Here is a 22,667-nt window from a genome sequence, read left to right as displayed (position 1 = left end):
TCAAAATTAAATCCGCACCCGCCCGGACCCGTTAATATTTGGCCCGTTACCCGACCCGTACCCGCATAAATCACACACGCTAAAATCATTCCAATTAAAGTGCTTTATTTTTTATCTCGTACCTCTCTCAACATCACAACAGCGTCATGAATAGGCTAATGAAACAGGCTAAAGTGCGCTCTGTTTTGTGCCATTTAAGTAGCCTATCGGCACAAATGGAACCTGATAACTATACAGAAATAGACATATTAATAAAAAAACAAGAAAAAGAACAACCTACCTAGACTTAGGAGCACAGCAGGGGTTGTTGCTGTGCTCCTAAGTCTCGTCTCGAAATGCTTTCTAAGAGAAGACGTTCAGCTTCCGGCTATCAACAGCAAAACTTTATGCCAGAGTCCTGCAACGCTCGCTCCAACTAGGCTACGAGAAGAATCAACAAACTGGTCGCGCACTGTTGTAGTGGTGGTGACATGATGGGTCAAATGTCATATGTTCCGCGTGTAATGGTAATTAAGCCGGCGGTCAGCGTGTTTTCCGCGCTCGGCGCTGAGCGTCGAGAGTTGAAAGAGATTAAAGTTTGGGTGAAATGCTCCGCTCGTCAATGTCAGTTGTCAGTTGTCAGTTGTCACACGGCCGTCCAATCACAGTGGAGGAAGGGCGGGACAAGTATCACAACAACCAACCGGCTCACAGCTTAAGTATCACAGCTAAAAAGTGCTTGGCTGAAAAAACAGCCGTGTTTAAAAGTTTGGTGTGCACATCCTTAGACATACAAATTTTGCACATATTTTCATTTGCACTACTACCCACCCGCGCGGAGTTAATTATCCGCCCGCGGCCCCGCCCGTGAATTTTAGGAATGTCACAATCCACCCGTTGGAGACACTTTTATGCGGGTACCCGCGGGTACCCGCGGGTACCCGACCCGTTGCAGGACTCTGATGCAGAATACTCATTGAGGTAAAGAACAACCCACGAGTATCAGCGAGCATGCTTTGCTGCCTCAGGGCCTGGACCACTTGCCATCATAAAGGTGAAAATTAATTCCCAAGTAACGAAATATCCTACAGGATAATGTCAGGGTGGCTGTCCATCTGTTGAGGCTCAGTAGAAGTTGGTTGATGCAGCAGTACAATGACCTTAAGCATCGAAGTAAATCCACCAAAGACTGGCTTAAGAAAAACAAAATGTGCCATTATGTTTGCCCTTACGTTTCCCTTAAACTTAAGTTTGTTGCAAAAAAACCCTTAAGTGTTACTTGAGGGTTTCTTTAAGTGAAACGTCATAAAAACTTAGAATTTCATTTAACAATCAATTTTTTACTTAAGTACATGTAATCCCTTAAAACCCATTAAGTGTTGCATAAAGCCCCTTAACTGTTATTACCCTAATATATAATATATTTCCTGTATAGTCTAAGGTTGAGAAATTGTAAAGATCCTTGTTGACCCAGGATCTTTCCTCCGGGCCGTTCCTCTTCCAATACACTAAGTATTGGAGTTTGGTTCCCCAACACCTGGAGTCCATTAGTTCCTGTACCTGGTATGCCTCCTCGCCGCCCACGCTGGTAGAAGGAGGGCCTGTGCGCTCGGGATCCTTTGCCGCCCCTGGGTCACCAGCAGGTTTTAGACGTAGGAGAAATTCGGTAATTAGTGGGGAGTTGCAACCGATAAGACACATTGTTAATTTGTTTGATTATTTTAAACGGGCCCACATACCATTGATTTAACTTTTTGCATGGTAGTCGAAGACGTAGATCTTTGGTTGGTAGCCAGACCCATTGACCTATCATTCTAGGTTGACAAGCCTAGAATGACCCTAGCTCCAATGCCTACAAACATGTTGAATGTGTAGTTCCAGGGTATCAGAATAAGGGCTCAGTCACACCAAAAGCGTTTATGGCAGTTGCAGGCGCCTTTTTTGAATGATATTCTATGGGCAGGGCGCGTTTGCGCGCTGTTTATGCGCGCCGAGCGCCTTGCGGTTTTCTGCCGCCTGTCGCGCACGCGTTTTTGAAGGAGCGCTGAGAGCGGAGAAAGCGTCTGACGTCATTCGCGTCTTCCATTGTCCAATCGAATGAGAGGAGAGGCGGGCCTTACGTTGTGGTGAGGAAGTTAACAGTTGCTTTGAAGAACCGGACTCCACTCGCTCACTCTCTCCTGTGTGTTTGTGAACCTCTCACCCTCAAACAAGGTCAGAGCAAGCGTCCTCTTTTTTAAAGTTTCTGCTAATATGACAGTTAACAGCAAAAGAGCGCTCACGCTTCAATATTTGATTGACAAGAAAGCTGACTCGGTGGTTGCTTAGCAATATGAAAAGCCGCGCCGCACTGCTCTTTTTTTAAAAAAGGCAGTGCGTCGCGCCTTGCGTTTGCAAGCGTTTAAAGCGCTTTTGGTGTGACTGCGCCCTAAGTCAGAATGTCGTCAATATACACAATGACAAGTTGATTGAGCATGTCTTGAAACACCTTGTTAATGGGACTGTTAGAAAGGCTGAACGGCATCACAAGGTATTCAAAGTGGCCGTTGTTTGTCGAGAATGCCGTCTTCCATTCTTCTCCCTCTTTGATGTGAATGAAATTGTAAGCGCTGCATAAATAGAGCTTAGTATATATCCTGGCAATGTGTAATTGTTCTAGTGCTAGTGAGATAGTATCTAAATTTCACAGTAATGTCGTTGAGACCTTGATAACCGATCCACGGATGTAATCCACAATCTTTCTTGTTCACAAAGAAAAATCTAGCTGCAGCCAGTGATGGTCCTATAAAACTTAGCTAATTCTTCTTTAAGTTATTCTCTTAGGTAAGGGGAATTTGCCCTTAAGTGTCATACTTAAGGGAAAAATTAAAGGTGCTTTATGCAACCGTGAACAGAACCTAACCTGTGGAATGACCATAAGAGAGCGGTTCACACCAGAAATCCTACAAGTTTTTCCAAGTTAAAGCGGTTTTGTAAAGGGGAATGGGCAAAAATTCCTTCTGAACAATGTGCAGGTCTGATTCAGAACTACTGAAAGTGCTAATTGCTGCCAAAAGAGGTTTAACAAGCTATTAAATCCAAGGGTTCACCTACATTTTCCTCCAGCCAAATATTTTTCTGGGTCGCCACTGGTTGACAGTGTGAACACACATGAAAGTCATGAAAGTCTGGAGTATAAACATCATAAATATTATTGTTCACAGGATGAACTGATGTACATGTTGAGGAAGCTGCTTCTTAACATCGGGGATTTGCCTGCACAGACCTCTCATATTCTTTTTAACTATCTGGTGAGTATAGCTTGCTTTTTGAACATAAATGTAGAGATTAAAGGAAGGATTTGTCTTACAGTGTTCAACAGATACAGATGTATTATGTTGAGGTATTTAACTAAACTGAAATATGATGGTCTTCTCATTCTCATCAGGTGGGCTTGATCATGTACTTCGTAAGAACTCCATGTGAGTGGGGTATGGATGCCATATCAGCCACACTGACCTTCCTGTGGGAAATTGTGGGTTATGTGGAAGGACTCTTTTTCAAAGACCTTAAACAGACTATGAAGAAGGAACAGTGTGAGGTCAAGCTTCTGGTCACTGCATCTATGCCAGGTTGGTTTCTATACAAACAATTAAATTAAGTGTTAAATTGTCTTAACCATGTAAATTTGTATTAACCATGTAAAAGAGTTTGCTTGTCTTCTGGTCATGTTCAGAAATTTTCAATACTCTGTCTGCATTTATGTACCAAGGAACAAAAACTCTTGTGGTTCATGGACAGAATGAGTGTGACATTCCCACCCAGCTGCCAGTACATGAGGACACCCAGTTTGAAGCCCTTTTGAAGGTCATTGTCATAGTTTTAGACTTGTTTTGTTTATAACAGGAGTCAGTGAATGCCTTTGCATGCACAAAATAAGCGGATATGTATCAAGAATCAGCTTTTTATAGAAACCTGTTTTCATGCATTTACATGCAATCAAGCAGACATTTATTTGTTACTCTACGCTTCCGTATATTTACATGTATTGTTCAGCTATAATTAACCCTTATGGTTTGTTCGGGATATTAACAGCCACCTTGGGGTTTTTTTTGTCTTAATTTGGCCACAACTTTCCCTGTGTTTCAGCAAATGGAATGTTTTGGTGACACATCTTATATTTAGATTTCAAAGAGAAAATGCTTTGAAATTTTCCAAAACTTCAAAAATATACCGTGGGCAAATGTATTACCCTTTAGGGTTGTTCATGGCTGTTAATAGCCACTTAATTAAACGGCTATAAAAATGTATCAGAACTATTTTCAAATTCTTTTTTTTTTTTGCATAAATCTGTTAATCAACCTCAGTACTAAATGACAAAAATTCCATGATTTTAACTCTTCAATTGCCAAGTTCATAAGTGATGTCACTGATTTGGGGAAAACACACATACACACACTAAATGACCAATTTTCAATATAAAAAGTGATTGTAGACTGGATTGTTTTTTACTTTTTCAAAATCTTGGGCATGTCAAAGATTAGTAAAAACATTGGCTTTGATGCGTTTTTAGTTTTTGTGCAGCATCAGATTTATTTATTTTTCTCCCTAATTAGTTGTTTGTGGTTGTTTTTGCACCATTGACTTCCATTATAAAAAAAATTTTATTGCAAAGCCATGACATCATATAATCATGCTTTCTTGATTGTTGGTGGTTTTTCCTTTTGCAAAGAGATCAAATTTGTCATTTTTACTTTTGTCACCATGTGGCACTATTAACCTTTTAGTGGGCCTGTGCAAAAAACAGAGCTTAATTTCTGATTTGTAGTTATGTGGAGTATAGCAGCATGTTAGTGTGTGTGTGTGTGTGTGTGTGTGTGTGTGTGTGTGTGTGTGTGTGTGTGTGTGTGTGTGTGTGTGTGTGTGTGCGTGTGCACGCATGCATGTCAAAAAAATCTGTAAAAATCTTCTCTGCATCAGATTTTTATCACATCGTTTATTATGGACTAACTTAGTGTGTATGTGTCCACGTGTGTGTGTGTTCAGTCTTTTCAGCAGGACTTGCAAGCATATCACTTGGTGCTCTCTGCAAGTGTGTCCACCACAACAGATACAAGTGCTGACTGTTTTTTTTTTTTGTTCTGTGCACCACTTGCATGTTCCACCACTTGCATGTTCCCCTCTTCACTCCTGAGCTGCTGGTGTTTGTGGATTTGTGTCTGGAGGGACAGCTGCAGGAGACTGAATCTCACTCACCAGTGCAGTAGCAACTGGTGCACGAGGGAGGTGCTCCTCAATACTAACCCTACAAACTTACACACTCTGACAAAAATAAAATCTGATGCTGCACAAAAACTAAAAATGTATCAAAGCCAATGTTTTAACTAATCTTGGACATGCCCAAAACTGTGAAAAAGGTTTAAAAAATCCAGTCCACAATCACTTTTTATATTGAAAATGTTGTGTTTTTTCCCAAATCAGTGACATCACTTAGGAACTTGGCAATTAAATAATTAAAATCATGGGATTTACAAGTTACCAGTCACGGACAACCGTAAAGGATAGTGAATTGGAACAACCCACAAGGGTTAAATACATATAAAATACATACAAATTAAAATGCATACAATACAAAAATATTGTATTATACCTGTATATGATGCCAGACATTCATCTAGCTACTGTTTCTTTAAGTAGCACCTATAAAATAACATTCTGATGTTGTTGTTACATTGTTACATGTCTTCTAGAAAATAAATAATTATATTTTACTTATTTTAAATTCAATTCTTTTACATATTTGCTTATCTTTTTCGATACCAGGAGTGTCTTGAGTTCTTCAATATTCCAGAGGCTCGGTCTGCTAACTATTTTCTGATGGATAAACGTTGGAATCTTATCCACTATGCCAAGGTTTGTTTTGCTACAGTACACTGTAAAAAATGCAGCATGAAGTTAAAACAACTTGGTTTTGCAAGTCAATTCAACCTACTATTATAACTTTGGACTTGTGATAAGTTGACATAATTTATAAAAACTGGTTGAAATTGTTAAACTTTTTGACTTTAAGTTAAATAAATAATGTTTTACATAATCAACACACATCTCTGTTACAAATGAACACTTAGGAGTGGTTTCCCGGACAGGGATTATCTTAAACCAGGACTAGGCCTTAGTTGAATTAGAAAATATAACTAGTTTTAACAAACATGCCTTACTAAAAACATTACTTGTGCGCATTTTGAGGCAAAACAAAGGGCACTGATGTATTTGAGGATATGTTCAGTGCAAGTTGTTTTCAGTTTGGACAGCTCTTACATTTATTTAGTCTAGGACTAGTCTAATCCCTGTCTGGGAAACTGCCCCTTAAAGTTTGTTTGTGGAACCTACGGTTAATGTACAATTACACTGAAAGTGACAGGAGTACAAACGTTACAACTTACCATACCCCATAGGTGGGGTTAATTGTAACAAACAGAACATTTGTTGTTAACACCTGCTAGAAAATTGAAACACAAATAATTCAATTAATTCTGTCTATATACTAAAAGTGGATGCTGTTTACAGTATATATCTGCTTATAATAGATAGATATCCACACATTCATCGATCCATGATGGACTTTCTGTTGTGCTAATTTCTAAACAAATCTAGTGGGATTTATGTTACATGTTTATATACACATTTCAAACTCTTGATACGAAACTACATTGCTTATAAAATGCCTAAAATATAATTGTCTCTTTTGGTATGCATCTCTACATCAGACCTATGTGCGAGACATCTACCCTTTCAGAAGATCCGTGTCTCCACAGCTCAACCTGGTTCACATGCTTCCAGAGAAGGGTCAGGAGCTCATTCAGAAACAGGTGCATTGTGTTTTTAGAGGCGACAGAAAATTCTGCTATGAGAAGAAAAAGGTTTACGTAAAATGAGTAACGTCATTATAATTCAGGATGTTGACTTCTTAAAAAATAAGTATTTTACGTCTTACTGCATTTTTGGTCTGATTTATTTTTCGCAGGTGTTTTCTAGGAAGCTGGAAGAGATTGGCAGAGTTCTCTTCATCATCTCACTGACCCAACGTATGCCTGCCATGCACAAACAATCCCATGTCTCCATGCTCCAGGAAGACCTTCTGCGTCTGCCGTCATTTCCCCGCAATGCCATTGATGCTGAGTTCACCCTTTTCAGTGAGCCTTTAGGTAAGTTTAGACTTACTGTGCATTTAAGGTATACATTTTATACCTTTTTATCAGTACTTGTTTAAACTCATGATATTTGTGTTATTTTCTCGTTTCAGGAAAAGAGCTCTTTGGTTTAGACACTTTACACAAGGTTCTCTGGATCAAACTCCTGGAGGAGATGTTTCTGGGCATGCCCAGTGAATACCCCTGGGGTGATGAGATTATGCTATTTCTGAATGTGTTTAATGGTGCCTTGCTACTGCATCCTGAGGACAGCGCCCTCCTCAGGCAATACAGCGCCACTGCCATCAACACAGCTGTGCACTTTAATCACCTCTTCTCTCTTAGCGGCTACCAGTGGATCCTTCCCACAATGATCCAGGTTAGCAGCATAAATGCAAAGATTTTTTCATATAATTAATAAATGGTTAAATTTTTTCGAAATATTTATAATATTTCTCTCTGTACATGAAAGACTTATGCTGATTATGAGAGTAACCCATTGCTGCGTCGAGGGATTGAGTTCTGTTGCAGGCAGTTTTATATCCTCCACCGTAAACCCTTCATCTTGCAGCTGTTCGCTAGTGTGGCCCCGCTATTGGAATTCAACGTAAGTGATGTGATGACCTTTTATTGATGGATAAAACCCAGTATTGATGGGCAGTGGACAAATGTTCAGTCAGTCAAGAAACCGACGAGGACTGTGCATTAACCTATTTATTACACATACCAAATAAATAAAAATGTGGACATGAAATTATAACCTTGTAGTTCATCTCTTGAAACCTTCATAAAAATAGTCCATACAACATAATGTTGTTTTACTTAACTTAAATTTCTCAAGTTTTAAGTTCACACTCAAATTAATACTAAACACTGGTGGCCATTTTAATACAAATGGAAACCATTTTAGATGTGGGCAAGATGCTGCCAAATACCTATCTTACCCACCTTTCCTCTTGCAAGAGCGAGACTGTGTTGTGATCAAGGGGCAATTTTCCGCTTTCTCTGATAAGACCAATACGGAAGTGACTTAAACTCCAATTTATCAACCGGTCGCTAGAGGCTCGCTCCAAAAGGGAGTTAATTCCCATAGACCCCCATGTTAATATGCCCAACTTTACAGCAGAAATAAATATGTTTACAGCCTTTTATTCCACTTGCTCTTAATTTCTTCGTTTCTGTGAACAGTATTGAGTATCTAAATGTTTATGCTGCTGTATTCTTTGTTGTATTTATTAATGATGTTTGGTTTTGTCTGTGGATTGTTATTTGTTTATTTTTGCTATCTAACCCTGTCTTGACTAGGTCTCACTTGTAAAAGAGGTTACAACCTCAATGTGACTTTCCTAGTTAAATAAAGGTTATATACTAGTACAAAAAGTGTTTTTGGTCTGTATAGCTAATTTTACCCTTCATGACAACTGTGAGGGGGTGAACTTTTTTGTAACTTATCCGTTTCAATTATATTAAGCCTTAAAGTTCTGTATAATTAAGGGGCGTGGCCAGTTGAGTGACAGGTGAACTGCCACAGCTGTCACTACCGTCGAGCTAGCCTAGGTGGGCGTCGTTTCAGCAACTAGTCACTTCAGCTTCACCCACATCCTGCCCCTTTACCCATTTTCAGTTATCTGTGAGTGATGCACGATGACGCGCAGCCAAGATAGCGACGGTAGGCTCCGCCTACTATTGGCTCCAAAAAAGCTCTTCATGAACCTATGGGTGACGTTGTGAACAATATGTCCATATTTTTTACAGTCTATGGTTGTGTAGTGAGAAAAATTACAGTACAACCTGTATCATGTTACCAAAATATGTGGGTCAGTTAGACAGCATTAACGTGGACAGTGATGATTTTGTAGAGAACCAGTTAATTCCTAAGGGTTGATATACTTTTTCTTGCCACTGTAAATGTAATAATAATATTATAACATAGGGCATATTTTATGTTTTTCTTATAGACCCGTACTAGTACTGGCCTATCAAAAGGTGTGTCTTCACAGTGTCTTTTTGACCTGCTGGTATCTTTGGAAGGTGAGACCCCAGATTCTCTAGATGCTCTGGAACTGGTAAAGGCTGAGAAACCCCTCCGTTCTCTGGGTAAGATGACATGAATGGCTCTTGGTGGATACAAAGTTTGCATCAACTGTACATTTCATTTGGAAACACTTTTCAGACAGATCATATTGCTTTTGATTTTTTGCAGACTTTTGCTACGGTAATGAAGATCTGGCGTTTTCGATCAGTGAAGCCATTAAGCTGTGTGTTACAGTGGTCGCTTATGCCCCAGAATCCTTCCGCAGGTTTGTCACTTGTTCGTCTAATTAATTTTAGCCTTAATGATATTTTCTTTACCAAAATAGGTAGAAGGGTTGTTGACAAAAGATATTGACAGTAACTCTTTGAACAAATATTTTTTTACATTAAATAGTGTATTTTCCCTTAAATCAATCCTTTGATTTTACCACATCATTGTCATGGTACTGTGATGTGTGTTTATTCTATACAATTTATTGGTTAAAGAGGTCACGTGACTGCATGTACAGTAATTCTAATACTAGTATAAAAATGCTGTTAAATGGACTGTAGCCAAGGGTGGTTCCAGGATGGCTAAATAGCAATGCATGGTAGCCGATTTGTAGATAGTTTATAATGTTGCAAATGCAACACCATTAACAAATAACAGGCTAAAGCAAACATTATCCAGCATAACGTTAGCTGGTTTCATGCCGCCCCCTACAACTGTCAGTCTGTTGTGTAGTGATCTTCACACGGGCACCAGTTAATGTAGTGATCTTCACATGGGGCACCAATTAGGTTGTATGCCATACAACAAGAGGCAGTGTTAGTTTTGGTCATCTTCACCTGGAGTGTGTGTGTGTGTTTGTAAAATGATCCCTCCCCCTCCTTTACCTAGCGGGCACCACCTAAGGAATTCCACGTTAACACTATAAGAATGATACAAATGGATCATTCATCAAATAAGAAAATATGGAAATTGGAGGGAGTTTGTCATCTTCATTTTTTAACTCTTTAACTCTATTATCATCACAAGGAAGACACAGTCTTAATACAATATAACAAGAATAACAATACATTTGAAAATAATTTATGCAAATATGAAAAGCATCTAGAATAAACAGACACTGATACACTAATTCCTAGGTCTCTGGAAAGAGTGATATTTACATTCTGTGCGGTCGAATGAGCTGTCCGATAGTGGCAACATCTTCCACTGGCCAGGCTGGGCCGTGTTGCAGTGGGGAGGTCAGGTTCCCAGGCAACTGCCTATGTCGCCTATGCCACGGCCCGGGGCTGCCTTTTTAATAGTTTAGTATCTTCCATCCTGAGTGTAAAAAGATGGGCTTCGATATCATATAGTCACTTTCAGAAAGGGGTGAAATATGCAGAAGATGCTGGAAAAGCAAAGTGTAGAATTATGACCGCAACTCAACATCAAAATTGTATGATGACATTGAGACGTATCACTGTCTCAAAGTTCTTCGATTTTCTGCTTCTCTTCTCTTTAGTCTGCAGATGCTGATGGTTCTGGAGGCTGTGGTTCCATGTTATCTACAGAAGCTAAAGAATAACATGCAGACTCTAGAGTCTGCATCCGCAGCTAGAGATGAGATTGCTGCAATAGCTGCTCTGGCCACCTCTCTTCAGGCTCTGCTCTACAGTGTGGAGGCGTTAACACGGTTAGACACACAACACAAGCCTTTAATCTAATTATACCCTACCCTTAAGTCCTAGATGTTCCCTTTATAGAGGTCAGGTATAAATGTTATTGTATTATAATTCTTGTTCCTCAGACCTATGACTGCACCTCAAATGAGTCGATGTGATCAAGGCCACAAAGGAGCGACTACAGCCAACCACGCCACATCTGGGGGAACAAACACTAGGTCAGTGTCACTATGTGTCTGTGGATAAGAAAACACTTGGCATGAAATGGACCACATTTCAAACATTTAGAACAATAGCTCATTTGTTTTCTTTTCTCAATGTTAGTTGGCTTTTCAAAATCAACTTCTGAGTAGCTTCTGAGTCTCTTTCTTTTTTGTTCAGGCTCAGATTGTGCCTGTTTGTCCCAGCCCTGTTTTATTTTTGACTCTTGTGGCATTTTTGTTAAAAAACTTTTTCATGAAGTATGATTTAAAAATTTTCTGCTGACTGCAGGGATAATCTGCACCTGCTGGAGGAGGGTCAGGGAATACTGAGAGAGGAACTGGACGAACGCATAGCACGTGAAGAATTCCGACGTCCTCGCGAGTCTCTACTTAACATCTGCACAGAGTTCTACAAGCACTGTGGGCCGCGCCTTAAAATCCTGCAGAATGTGGCAGGAGAACCCAGGGTCACTGCACCAGAACTGCTGGACATGAAGTCTCATATGAGGTCAGATATCAGAAGAGAGAACTTTTAATAAATCAAGCACAAAACTATTTTCATCTTGTATTGACATCATGTAATAAAGTATCGTTCAAAGTGAGTCACATGCTTAAAGTTGTGGCCTAATGGTTAGAGACTGCTGGCTTGAGTCTAACGGCCAACAGGTTGCGACTGAGATGCACCTCTCCCCCATTGCTCCCCAGGCGCTACAGTGATAGCAGCAGCCCACTGCTTTATGTGTGTGTGTTCACGACTTGCAGTGTGTGTGTTTACTGTTCACTGGATTGGTTAAATGCAGATGTTACATTCCAAGTATGGGTTAGCATACTTTGGTTATTACGTCTCTCTCACTTCTCACTTTTTTCACTAAAGCCTTTGTGTTTTCCAGACTGGCAGAAATCGCCCACTCTCTTTTAAAACTGGCCCCATATGACACACTAACCATGGAGTGTCGAGGGCTACGCCGGTACATCACAGAAATGCTGCCCATCACTGATTGGTCTGCAGAAGCAGTCCGTCCCGCCCTCATCCTCATTCTGAAAAGGCTGGACCGCATGTTTAACAAGATTCATAAGATGCCCACTCTCAGGTGCGCTCTTTACGCTCAGGCTCTGTGCACCAGGTATATCCTTACATTGATCTCTAGCTCTCCACCATCTGTGTCTCTGTGCTGTGGTGGAGCTGTGCTGTATGACATCTGCTACTACTGCTACTGTACTACTGTACTTTGGGTTTGTTGTCTTTATTTCCTTTATTATGGCATCATAATAAAGCAATATATTACACTAACACTCCATCAAAAACGGAAGAATGATATTTTAACCAAATGCTCTCGGCACATATTATACATTTATCAAATACATTTGCTTCAAATACGCTTAATCTCACCCTCAGAAATCAGAAATGCCACGTTGATTTTTTTTATCAAAGTCCTCAACCATGTTTCACATTCAAACAAGTACTTGAACCTGACCACAATGTGGCGGGCAGCTACATCACAGCTACCCCTAATGCGTGGTTTAGTTTCTTCATTTTTACCTTTTGTAATCTGACTTTCATCACAGTGATTTTGCAAATGTTTACTATGTCTTTTCTAAAGAAGTAGATTTTTTTGAGATTTTTTTGAGTTTTGGTCTGAGTTTTTTGCCAAAAATGCATGGTTTTGCAGTGAAAGACACCAATGAAATGACTAAAGTGAATATGAATTTGTGAAAATAAGGCATTTCAATTACTGACTAATAACATTTTCATTGTCATTAAAGTGAAATTACTAAACCTAAACAATATATCATTTACATGAAAACATGCCTGATGCACTTGGAGGGTTTTTCATCTGAACTCTTCATATTATGTAGATTTGATTACGTTGTGTCAAAAACATATTTTTACATGTTTTTGCAGTATTAATCACAGCGAGGTCTGTTTAGAGTGTTAATGTAATGGATTTAAAGAGGCATTCATATTAGTCACCAGTACAGAAGTTTTGTGTATGTGTGCACTCACTAACAGAATTCTGTCATAATAAAGAACAGTGCAAATAGGCCAGAGGCGGATACTACTTGAGTACTTTGAGTAAATTTTCCAAGCATCTCTGCTTTATCAGAGTGTTTGTCTGGGAAAATTTTTTACTTTACTAAAAAATGTTCACTACATTCTAAAGCATAGAATCATACTGTGTATTCCTTTTATTTTGCATATTCAAATTGATTTAATATGTAATTACATAAAAATGGAGTTCTTTTTACTTAAGTAAAAGTAAAAAAAAATACTAGATGTTTAATGTACTTAAATATTAAATACAAACACAAAAAATTATGAAATGTAGTGGAGTAAAAATTATGATAATATGCTTTGGAATGTATGTTTTCCAAAGAAAAACACTGATAAAATACGAATACATGAAAATTAACTTTTATGTAGAAAGTAACAATACTCAAGTAGTGTGCGCCTTGTAGTCACTCATTCATTTTAATGGTCTAGCTTCACCGATTATAACAATAGTTTTTGCAAGATTAAACTGAAGTGATGGGAAACATTTTTAGCTTGCTTGCTATATACAGTTTGCTCTCAATTTGAAGAACAATTTTGTTTTTGATGCTAGTAAGAGAACCAGTGTAAAGTCTTGTTTTACTAATGCATCAAACAGCAGTATTATATTAATTGACATTAATAGTAATGATTACAATATAAGGGCAAAAATAATATTTGTTTTGTTTTAATCTTGCAGCCCTCTGTAATGAGTACCCGTTGTTTTATATTCGTAACATCTGATTTCTCCAACTAAGCAACACCAGATAGTTCTGGTGATGCTTCTTTGTAAAGCCTTAAACTTTGGTTTGGTTGTAATTTTTATAATTTATGTTCTGATTATTGTTGTTAAATAATTCATTGCATTTGTCCTAAAACAGAACACATATACATTTAATTAGGTAATTATAAATTATATAGCTCTGATGATGAATAACCTGGAAATCAGCTCCAGGTGCTATAGCCCTGTGCATCTGTTTTCCAGTGCCTTTTTAATATTTATTTTGTGAGAGTGTGTAACATAAATATGTCCATGTGTTGTTTTGGCAGGCGACAGGTGGAGTGGGAGGCAGCTAGCAGTCTTATTGAAGGGATTTGTTTGACGCTCCATCGGCAGCCAATCATCTCCTTCCTCCCTCACCTCCGATCTCTCATCAATGTCTGTGTCAACCTGGTGAGTTTTAAACACCTGCCACCTACTTTGTATGTGTTTGTGTGTGTACAGTAATTGGGTTGCTGATAAGTTGATATGGAAAGTATTTTTTTTCCTAAATGAAAGTTTATTATTAGTAAGTTTTTTAGCACTATGAATCAGGTTTTTCAATGGTCCTTTAATGTAACAAAATATTTTTTTAAATGTAAATATTACATTAAAGATGCAATTTGTATCATCTGCGCCGCTAGATAGCGCCAGATCAAATCTACAACAATGACGTTGTTTAATAACGCTCTGAAGCAGCGTGGAATTATGGGATTTGTAGTCTTTAACTCAACCGCTGATGGCCATCAATCAGACGCGAACGAGAAATCACGTTGACGGATAAGGTAATCAAGTCTTATAGATGTTGCGTTTGATGACATTGTTTATTTCATTATGTAAGTTTGTATGTGATGTTTAAACCGAAATTGTTAGTCATAGATGTTACAGTATTAGTCCAAATTCGATGGTTAATTCAACTTACAATCTACAATAATTTTTCACATAATGTATTGACAGTACAAATCTTATTGTAAAGTGTCTTAAAATGACCATTTATATTGCTGTACAATACCTCTTGATGTGCATATCATCCGCGGGAAGACGCGCTGATTACAGTCTACACACTAATGTTGTGATCGATATAATAGCAAAAGTTTTTTGAAGGGTTACAAATCAAAACAACTCACCCATCGCGTAAAACACAAGCAGGATCAGAATCTCTGTCTAGTTAAATGTTGTCGCGAAGCTCTCTCCATCCAGATAATGAAACACCAAATTGATCCTCATTCTTTCTCTCGTTTTGTTCCAAACTCTTCTTGGGTCGTTTGGTTGGTCCGTACGCTTACGGGAGCTGTCTTTGCTGACACAACCAGCGGCAGACAGTAAAGAGTAATCCATAAGTCCATAAGCAAGCGCGTAGCCCGACAGGGCTAACGCATAGTTCCGCATTTGTCCACGACACTGGCTGCGTCCGAATACTCAAGGCAGGGACTTGTTGCCTCGCTGCCTCATGAGGAAATGACTTCGGAGGCATGAAGGCAGCTCAGAGAAAGGCTTTCGGACGCACTTCAAAGGCAGCGTGTTTGAAATATAAACAGAGAGCGCCTTTTTGATAATAATCACATATTTAAAAACTACAATACCAATTTCTTGCTAGAAATGCTATTAAAATGTGTAAAAAGTGAAAATATAACTTTATATACACTAAATTTGAGCTCCAGTTGCTTCCTTGGCTGCCATTTTATTTTTTCGAACTCGACCATTGTTGTCATGTGGTTTTTACGTCAGTAAAGGCAGTGACAAAGGGTCACATGGATATTAACGTCATTGACAGGAGACTGTACTGCCCCGTGTCAATGTTTTGAATGGAAATTTTCTCACGATTTACAAGTAGTTGAAAACATTACAGATATTGATAGTAATCAGCTGGACAAAATATATAACAATGGCCTAGTGGTTTTTGGCCATTTTACTGCAAATATCTTACAAATTGCGCCTTTAAGATTAAGATGCATACTCAGGAACAATGTCCTGGTCCTGTGAAAAGGGGGCCCAAAATCTATTGATCTTCAATTGTATAGCCTTCTTGTTGGGCCTGACAAATTGCAAATTGCTTTTTATTTTAAAGAATCTTTATATTTCTTAATGAATTACCAAAGTGTTTGAAAGACTGTGTGGAATTTGAAGATAATACACCCTTTTAATTAATTAATTTAATTAATAATGTTTGTTTATTAATTTGTTTTGAATATTTAAAAGCTATATTTTCATATTTCTCTCAAAATTACACCATGAAATTAAAATAAATTGAGATAGTAGGTTTTTCCTAAAACAAATTTACCTGTAGATATTTTAAGAGTGTAAAATAATGTGTGTGTTAAGGTGATGGGGGTGGTGGGACCCTCAAGTGTGGCAGATGGACTGCCACTGTTGCATCTGAGTCCATATCTGTCCCCTCCTCTTCCATTCAGTACATCAGTTGTGCGATTGGTTGCCATGCAGATTCAGGTAAATTGTCCCTTAAAAATGTATAGATTATTATATATGAAAATATATAAATGGAGATTTATTGTTCCTTAAAACTCATTTTTTGTTACGCTTATTATCATACAGTATGTCTTAATCTTCCAATCTAGGCTTTAAAGGATGACTTCCCGCTAAGTCATGTGATCTCCCCCTTCACCAATCAGGAGAGACGAGAGGGGATGCTGCTTAACCTCTTGATTCCATTTGTGATGACTGTGGGCTCAGGAAGTAAAGGTCTGCAATTTTAAATATGTTTAACTCATTACAATTTGATTACAGTTTTTTCCTGTTGTAATTCTTGTTTTAGATGTTAGCTAACGTACACAGTCAACCATGTGTATGTAGCTATAAAGCTGGTGGCCACCTATTGCAATTAATTATTACTATAATTATGTGTTTGGATATGTTGGTAATTGGTCATGTTCCTATCAGTGCCTGATACCCCCTCCTCCGATACGTAATCAAAACATCGATGTGACATCGATGTATTGTGAGAGCGATTTGAAAACAGTATTGTCACTCTCGCAATAGTTTGATGTCATACACCGGCAGAGGTGGACAGTAAAGAAGTAAATATACTTACGTAATGTACTTAAAGGTATAGCGAAAGATTTTCCCGAAATATTTAAAAGAACCGCCCCTCCACTTTTTAAAAAAAATGCACACGCGCAACACTCTACCTCTCCCGAGAGGGAACGCCTAAACGCTTGCACGAGACAGAGAGAGAGCATGCAGGAGCCTAGTTCTTCTCTTCGCTCTGTTTACAAGTTGCTGTCGGCATGTTTACCGTGTCTGTGCGGTTCGTGACTTGTGCCAGGGCTACCATCACTAATCATAGCTTACATCAACTTTTACTAGCAGTGATTTTAAATGGATTTCTCCAAATAGCATGCCAAACTTTACCTGTCGAGTAGAAACTTCATGTGGGAAGCCCAACCTGTCCTATGCCAGCGTGTGAAATAGTCTCCCATAAACACTCTGGTCTTGTTTCTTTCTTCAAAGTCCTTTTTCTTCTTGTCATACAATTCGTAGACAATTTTTCTCTTGCGACATTCAGACATTTTGAAAAAAAACACAGTGAGAACGCTAGCTTCAATTAATGGTTGAAACCATAGCCCACCACACATAAACACCTGAAAGTGCGTATGTGCAGAAAGCGAACCTAGGGACGAGCACGTACGACGGCCTTATGTCAACATATCATCAGAATGATTGACAACTGGGGATGACCAATATTCTAGATGATCCACCCGGAAAAAGAAAATCTTCCACTATACCTTTAAGTAGGCTGCACTTTTTGAGTATCTGTACTGTACTTGAGTATTATTTGACTTGAGTACTTTTGACTCGTACTTCACTACGTTTGAAAGACAAATATCATACTTTTTACTCCACTACATTTATAAAAAAGGCCCAAAGTAGAAATTATTTTCTTTTTAGCAGGTTTTCCTGGGTGCGCATTTTTTTCTGGCTTGCGATCTGCCAGGACATTTCACTGTTGCAAGTATTTTAATTTTTCTAACTCTCGGTTTTTCAGCTAAATTTGAATGATTTTTTATGCAAATCTTCCCCCCTAAACTAATGTAAACTACTACACAATTGAAAGCACTCTTAAAGGCAGAGTGCTCAATGTTTAAAAAAAGCTTTGGAAAAGGGAGTCGGGACGGTAACCAAAACACACAGCAGTAAGGGTTGTGTCTACTAACCGGGGTTGCGTATGTGTGGGGTGGGTCTATCAAAAGAAGGTCCAGATTCTATTGGGGTAGGGGCGTGTTTGTTCATGTGATTTCAAATATCAAACATTGTGCACTCTGCCTTTAAAGGCAAATAGGATAATAAAAGAGGAAAAAGGCCCATATTGTAGTGATCTGTGGGTTTAACTATGTGTAATGTCACGTGTTGCTTAGAACGAGTGCTATGATCAGTCAAAGATCAAAGATGACATTGTGATAAAAATTTATGAGTTATCGTTACTGTGTAAAATGTGTACTATATAATGTATACAATGTTAACTACAGATCGGTTGCCAAATCTCCCTTCACATAGAAGTGATCCATGATCTCCGTCTCCGCTTGTCTTTAGTAAACCAAAACATTTATTATTTTCAGTTTAGCCACTAGCCAAACCATTAAACAAACAGAGACCAAAAGTTAAGTTCCTTCCAGACGCGTAACCGCCACAAGGCACGTGTGTCCGATGAAAACGTTCTCAAACGGGGGTTCTCAAACGGGGGTTCTCAAACGGGGATGCGAGATGGTCCCGGGGGACCCAGTTTTATGACATTTTATAAAAATACATTTAAAAATAGAATGCCTTTAACCACATGAATGGCTAGTCTTTCAATAAAACACTCTGCCATCTTTATATTTCGTGTTTACAGAGAGTTCTCAACTGGAGCAACCCGAGGTATTTCTACTTCTGCAGACAGTCATTAACATCCTGTTACCTCCACGCATCATCAGCACCTCTCGCAGTAAGAACTTTGTACTGGATGCCTCTCCTGCCCACTGCTCCACCCCAGGAGACACTGGGAAAGATCTGCGTAGAGAGGGACTCGCTGAATCTACCAGCCAGGCTGCTTACCTTGGTACGAGAGCACTAGAGGATCTATGCAGTGATATATTCTACATTTTGTACATGCTTACATTTTTTTTAAATCTCTTTCTCTCTCTTTGTAGCTCTGAAAGTGGTCTTAGTGTGCTTTGAGAGACAGTTGGGTAGTCATTGGTACAAGTTGAGTCTCCAGGTTAAGGAAATGGCTCTGCGAAAAGTTGGCGGTCTGGCTTTCTGGGATTTCATCGACTTCATAGTGCGCACACGAATTCCTATCTTTATTCTGCTGCGTCCTTTCATACAGTGCAAGCTGGGTAGTGCATTATGTGGCTATGCATGACTAGGAGTAGGAATGCATGATTTTTATTTGTTGTATTGGTTGAAAACAGATATTTTGTCAGCAGATGTGTACCTTCCTACAGAGTATTTTTAGATGGTTGTTTTCTTTCTCGCGTATCAGCTGTTGACCCAGCCCGCCGAGTCCCAGGAGGAGATCACGGCCCGTCACCACATCGCAGAGCAGCTGGAGCGACGTTTCATCCCACGTTCCCTCTGCAAGAGCTCTCTGTTTGCTGAGTTCAACAATGAGCTCAAAATCCTGAAAGAGGCTGTGCACAGCGGAGCTGGTGAGAACTGCTTATAACATGCTATATTTAATTTTACAGCAAGAGGGATTTTTTTCCTCCTACGTCTCTCTGTCCCTCTTTTTCTCAAGCATACCAGGGCAAGACGTCCATCAGTACTGTTGGCACGTCCACCTCTGCATACAGGTTGAGTCTGGCCACCATGTCCCGCTCCAACACTGGTACAGGAACTGTTTGGGAACAGGAGAGCCAACCATCACGCCAGCCCTCGCAAGACACGCTGAGCCGTACTGATGAGGAAGAGGAGGAAAGTATGTGTTTCGTCCTTTTTTTCTTTGAGGATACAAAAGTTCTTTATCAGAAATCAATGAAGGGAAGCTTGTCATTTCACAGCTGTGGTGGCAGATCCTATGATTTCTTAAAATAAACTAGAAAATGTCACTTTCTCAAGTATCCCGTTTTGGCTGGGAAAGTCCCGTATTTTACCCTTCTTTCCCGCCGTCCTCCCGTATTAGTATTTTCCCGTAAATCTCTTGTATCTTTAAAAAGAGTAAAGACAGGTTATGTCAAATGAAAAAAAACTGTAAAAGAAAAATTATGAAAATGTGTGGAATGAAAATAAAATGTAAATGTAAATTATTAAAATGTGAATTATAAATAAATGCTCTTCTATAAAAAATGTTATAAATAAATGCTCTTCATATATATATATATATGTATGTATGTATGTGTTAAAATTTAGTAAGGGAAACTGGAGCTTGGTTGGGGTTGTGTCCCTTATTTTCCAATCCAAAAATTGACAGGTGTGATCCCTACTTTCTCCATCTTGAAAATTAATATCATTATGAAATTCATCAAATTTTAAATAATAGTAACTGGTTACCGTTACCTTAATGGATTTGAAATTAAAGGTATAGATTTCCCAAAAATGAAAATGTAGTCTGTATTATTCACCCTTGGGTTCTTTAATCAGCCAATGGCTTTCTTTGTTCTTTAGAGCCAAACATGATATTTAAAGGAACAGTATGTAGGATTGTGGTCAAAACTGGTACTGCAATCACAAAAACGTGTGGCTAAAACTGGTACTGCAATCACACAACTGGTGGCCAATACACAAAATGACAACATAAACATGAGTTGAGGGCTGCAACTCCACTTTTTAAATGACAATATCCTGGCCGGATCACTGTTGTGAGTGATATAAGTATTTGAAATGAAAATGATTTCTTAATGTCTAGTGACATATCAGGGCCATTTTATGATTAATTGATATACATTTCTTACATACTGTTCCTTTTAAAAAAAACACACATTTGTTATGGTTATCTGATAACAATATATAAAAGTACACAAAAATTAATAAAAAGAAAAATTTCATGAGACTCATGCATATTTCTAGCGTTTTGAAGTCATACAGATGGTGTTGGTAAATTACTAACTAAACTATAATGCGTTTTTATGCCTTAGAAAATTTGAAAGATATAATAGTAAGTAAGTAAAGATAGTAAATAATTATTTAGTGTGACCTTATATGAAATAACAAGTCTTACACCATGGGCCTGTTGAATGCTTTATTCTGATTGGTTGAGAAATGTTTCACAGGTGTTGATTATTATTTTTGTGTTAAATGCACCAACCTGTCAAATGTTTGCGGAAACTGTGGTATAAGCAGAATAATTGATTCGGTCCTTTGAATTATTTAAAAATAATTCTTCACGTCGCGCTGCATTACCACCTTGGGTGTGCATTATTTTCGACTAATTCAGCGGCCTGTCGTCAATTATTCCTTACATAATATTTACTGCAGTATGGTAAGTTTTATGCATCATTATTACGTTTCATTGAATTTTTCAAGAATTTTTTATGGAAAGGCACACAGAAATTAGCAGACATATGCTATTGGTGGGGTTTTGAAAAGAGAGGGTGTGCAGTATGGCTTACAACAGCTTTAACGAAGATTCATATTCTTTCTTTCAGATGACTCCATTAGCATTCCCAGTGTGGTAAGTGAGCACGAGTCTTTCCTCCGCAGACTCATTTCCCAGCGACGCTTCTCTAGTCACGCCACTGGGTCCGTCAGTACTCAGGCTGAGCCAGGCATGAGCACCATGCTGCCCAGTCACAGGTAAATGCCCTCTGCAAATCTAAAGTTCATTTCAAACACAAAACCAAACTTAAAATTTCAGTGCTATTTAGCAACAGAAACTGTCTACATAACCTTATTTATCCAATCTTATCTTTTCCTTTGAGAGGGCTGATCTACAGCTAGGGGGTTGCATGTTTCTCTTACTATTCCCCTAACATTGTTCCCTGCCCAACTCTACAGTGAACCCAATGTGCTAGATGAATCCCAGGGGCTTCTGGAGGAGGGTAACCTATCTAGGTACAGTGTCATGGCCCTGTGTGTGCAGTGTCTCACCGTCTGTGTGCCAGGGCTGGGCCTGCCTTCCCTGTTCATCACATTCAACCTGAGTCCTTTCTAGGATCTCTCTCTCTCCCTTTCTTTCTTTCTCTCTCTCTCTTCTTCCTTCTTCTGTGTACTTTAGTAATTGTAGAGTATTGTATTGGCATGATTGTTTTTCATACAATATTGCCAAAGCATGACCATACATATTAAAACAACAGTGATAGAGAAAATGAATATTAATATTAAAAAAGATGGTGCCAGTACTAATTAAGAAATGTGTATATATATATACACAGTCGAGCTCAACATTGTTCGCGCCCTTTGTAAATGTGACCAAAAAAAGGCTGAAGGTGAATCTGCATTGTTAATACTTTTGGTCTTCAGTTTAGAAAATGTACGAGGATCCAACCTTTCATTGGAGAATAATCATTTTAAAATGGGGTAAAATTTCATTATGAGCGAAGTATTTGTCTCTAGTACACACTGCATAATTAATCACACCCTTTTGTTTAATTGTTTTTGCAGCCTCCTTTTCCCAAGATGACAGCTTTGTTTGGGGAGCACCTGACGGGAGATCGGAGACCATTCCTTCATGCAGAGTCTCTCCAACATCTCTCCGGGTTCCGGCTCCATGTTGGTGCTTCTTCTCTTCAGCTCATCCCACTCAGCAATTTTTTGCTTCATCTGACCATAGAACCCATCCCGTTTGAAGTTCAAGTAGTGTCAGTTACTTTTCCAATGTTCTATGGTCAGATGAAGCAAAAAAATGGCCTTTTAGCAGCAAACACTCAACATTAGTCTGGTGCATATGGTGCACAGGTGTAAAATGT

The 22,667-nt window shown here is 38.8% G+C and overlaps 1 protein-coding gene across 1 annotated transcript in view; it reads left to right on the top strand.

Annotated features, from left to right (window-relative positions):
• The window catches only part of unc80 (unc-80 homolog (C. elegans)), a 72,760-nt gene that overhangs the window by 44,726 nt on the left and 5,367 nt on the right, over positions 1 to 22,667 (top strand). The window contains exons 38-60 of the mRNA XM_073870887.1: positions 3,183 to 3,269; positions 3,407 to 3,590; positions 3,731 to 3,825; positions 5,782 to 5,871; positions 6,726 to 6,827; positions 6,983 to 7,163; positions 7,262 to 7,527; positions 7,621 to 7,755; positions 9,107 to 9,245; positions 9,352 to 9,448; positions 10,676 to 10,846; positions 10,961 to 11,053; positions 11,328 to 11,546; positions 11,929 to 12,129; positions 14,118 to 14,241; positions 16,150 to 16,275; positions 16,404 to 16,527; positions 18,674 to 18,880; positions 18,972 to 19,159; positions 19,310 to 19,472; positions 19,562 to 19,741; positions 21,408 to 21,555; positions 21,757 to 21,813. Coding sequence (XP_073726988.1) covers positions 3,183 to 3,269; positions 3,407 to 3,590; positions 3,731 to 3,825; positions 5,782 to 5,871; positions 6,726 to 6,827; positions 6,983 to 7,163; positions 7,262 to 7,527; positions 7,621 to 7,755; positions 9,107 to 9,245; positions 9,352 to 9,448; positions 10,676 to 10,846; positions 10,961 to 11,053; positions 11,328 to 11,546; positions 11,929 to 12,129; positions 14,118 to 14,241; positions 16,150 to 16,275; positions 16,404 to 16,527; positions 18,674 to 18,880; positions 18,972 to 19,159; positions 19,310 to 19,472; positions 19,562 to 19,741; positions 21,408 to 21,555; positions 21,757 to 21,813 — 3,377 coding nt within the window. The remainder of the gene's footprint in view (positions 1 to 3,182; positions 3,270 to 3,406; positions 3,591 to 3,730; positions 3,826 to 5,781; positions 5,872 to 6,725; positions 6,828 to 6,982; positions 7,164 to 7,261; positions 7,528 to 7,620; positions 7,756 to 9,106; positions 9,246 to 9,351; positions 9,449 to 10,675; positions 10,847 to 10,960; positions 11,054 to 11,327; positions 11,547 to 11,928; positions 12,130 to 14,117; positions 14,242 to 16,149; positions 16,276 to 16,403; positions 16,528 to 18,673; positions 18,881 to 18,971; positions 19,160 to 19,309; positions 19,473 to 19,561; positions 19,742 to 21,407; positions 21,556 to 21,756; positions 21,814 to 22,667) is intronic.

Source organism: Misgurnus anguillicaudatus, chromosome 8 (genome assembly GCF_027580225.2).
Source record: "Misgurnus anguillicaudatus chromosome 8, ASM2758022v2, whole genome shotgun sequence".
Classification (NCBI taxonomy): domain Eukaryota; kingdom Metazoa; phylum Chordata; class Actinopteri; order Cypriniformes; family Cobitidae; genus Misgurnus; species Misgurnus anguillicaudatus.
This window is presented reverse-complemented; position numbering and strand designations above follow the sequence as displayed.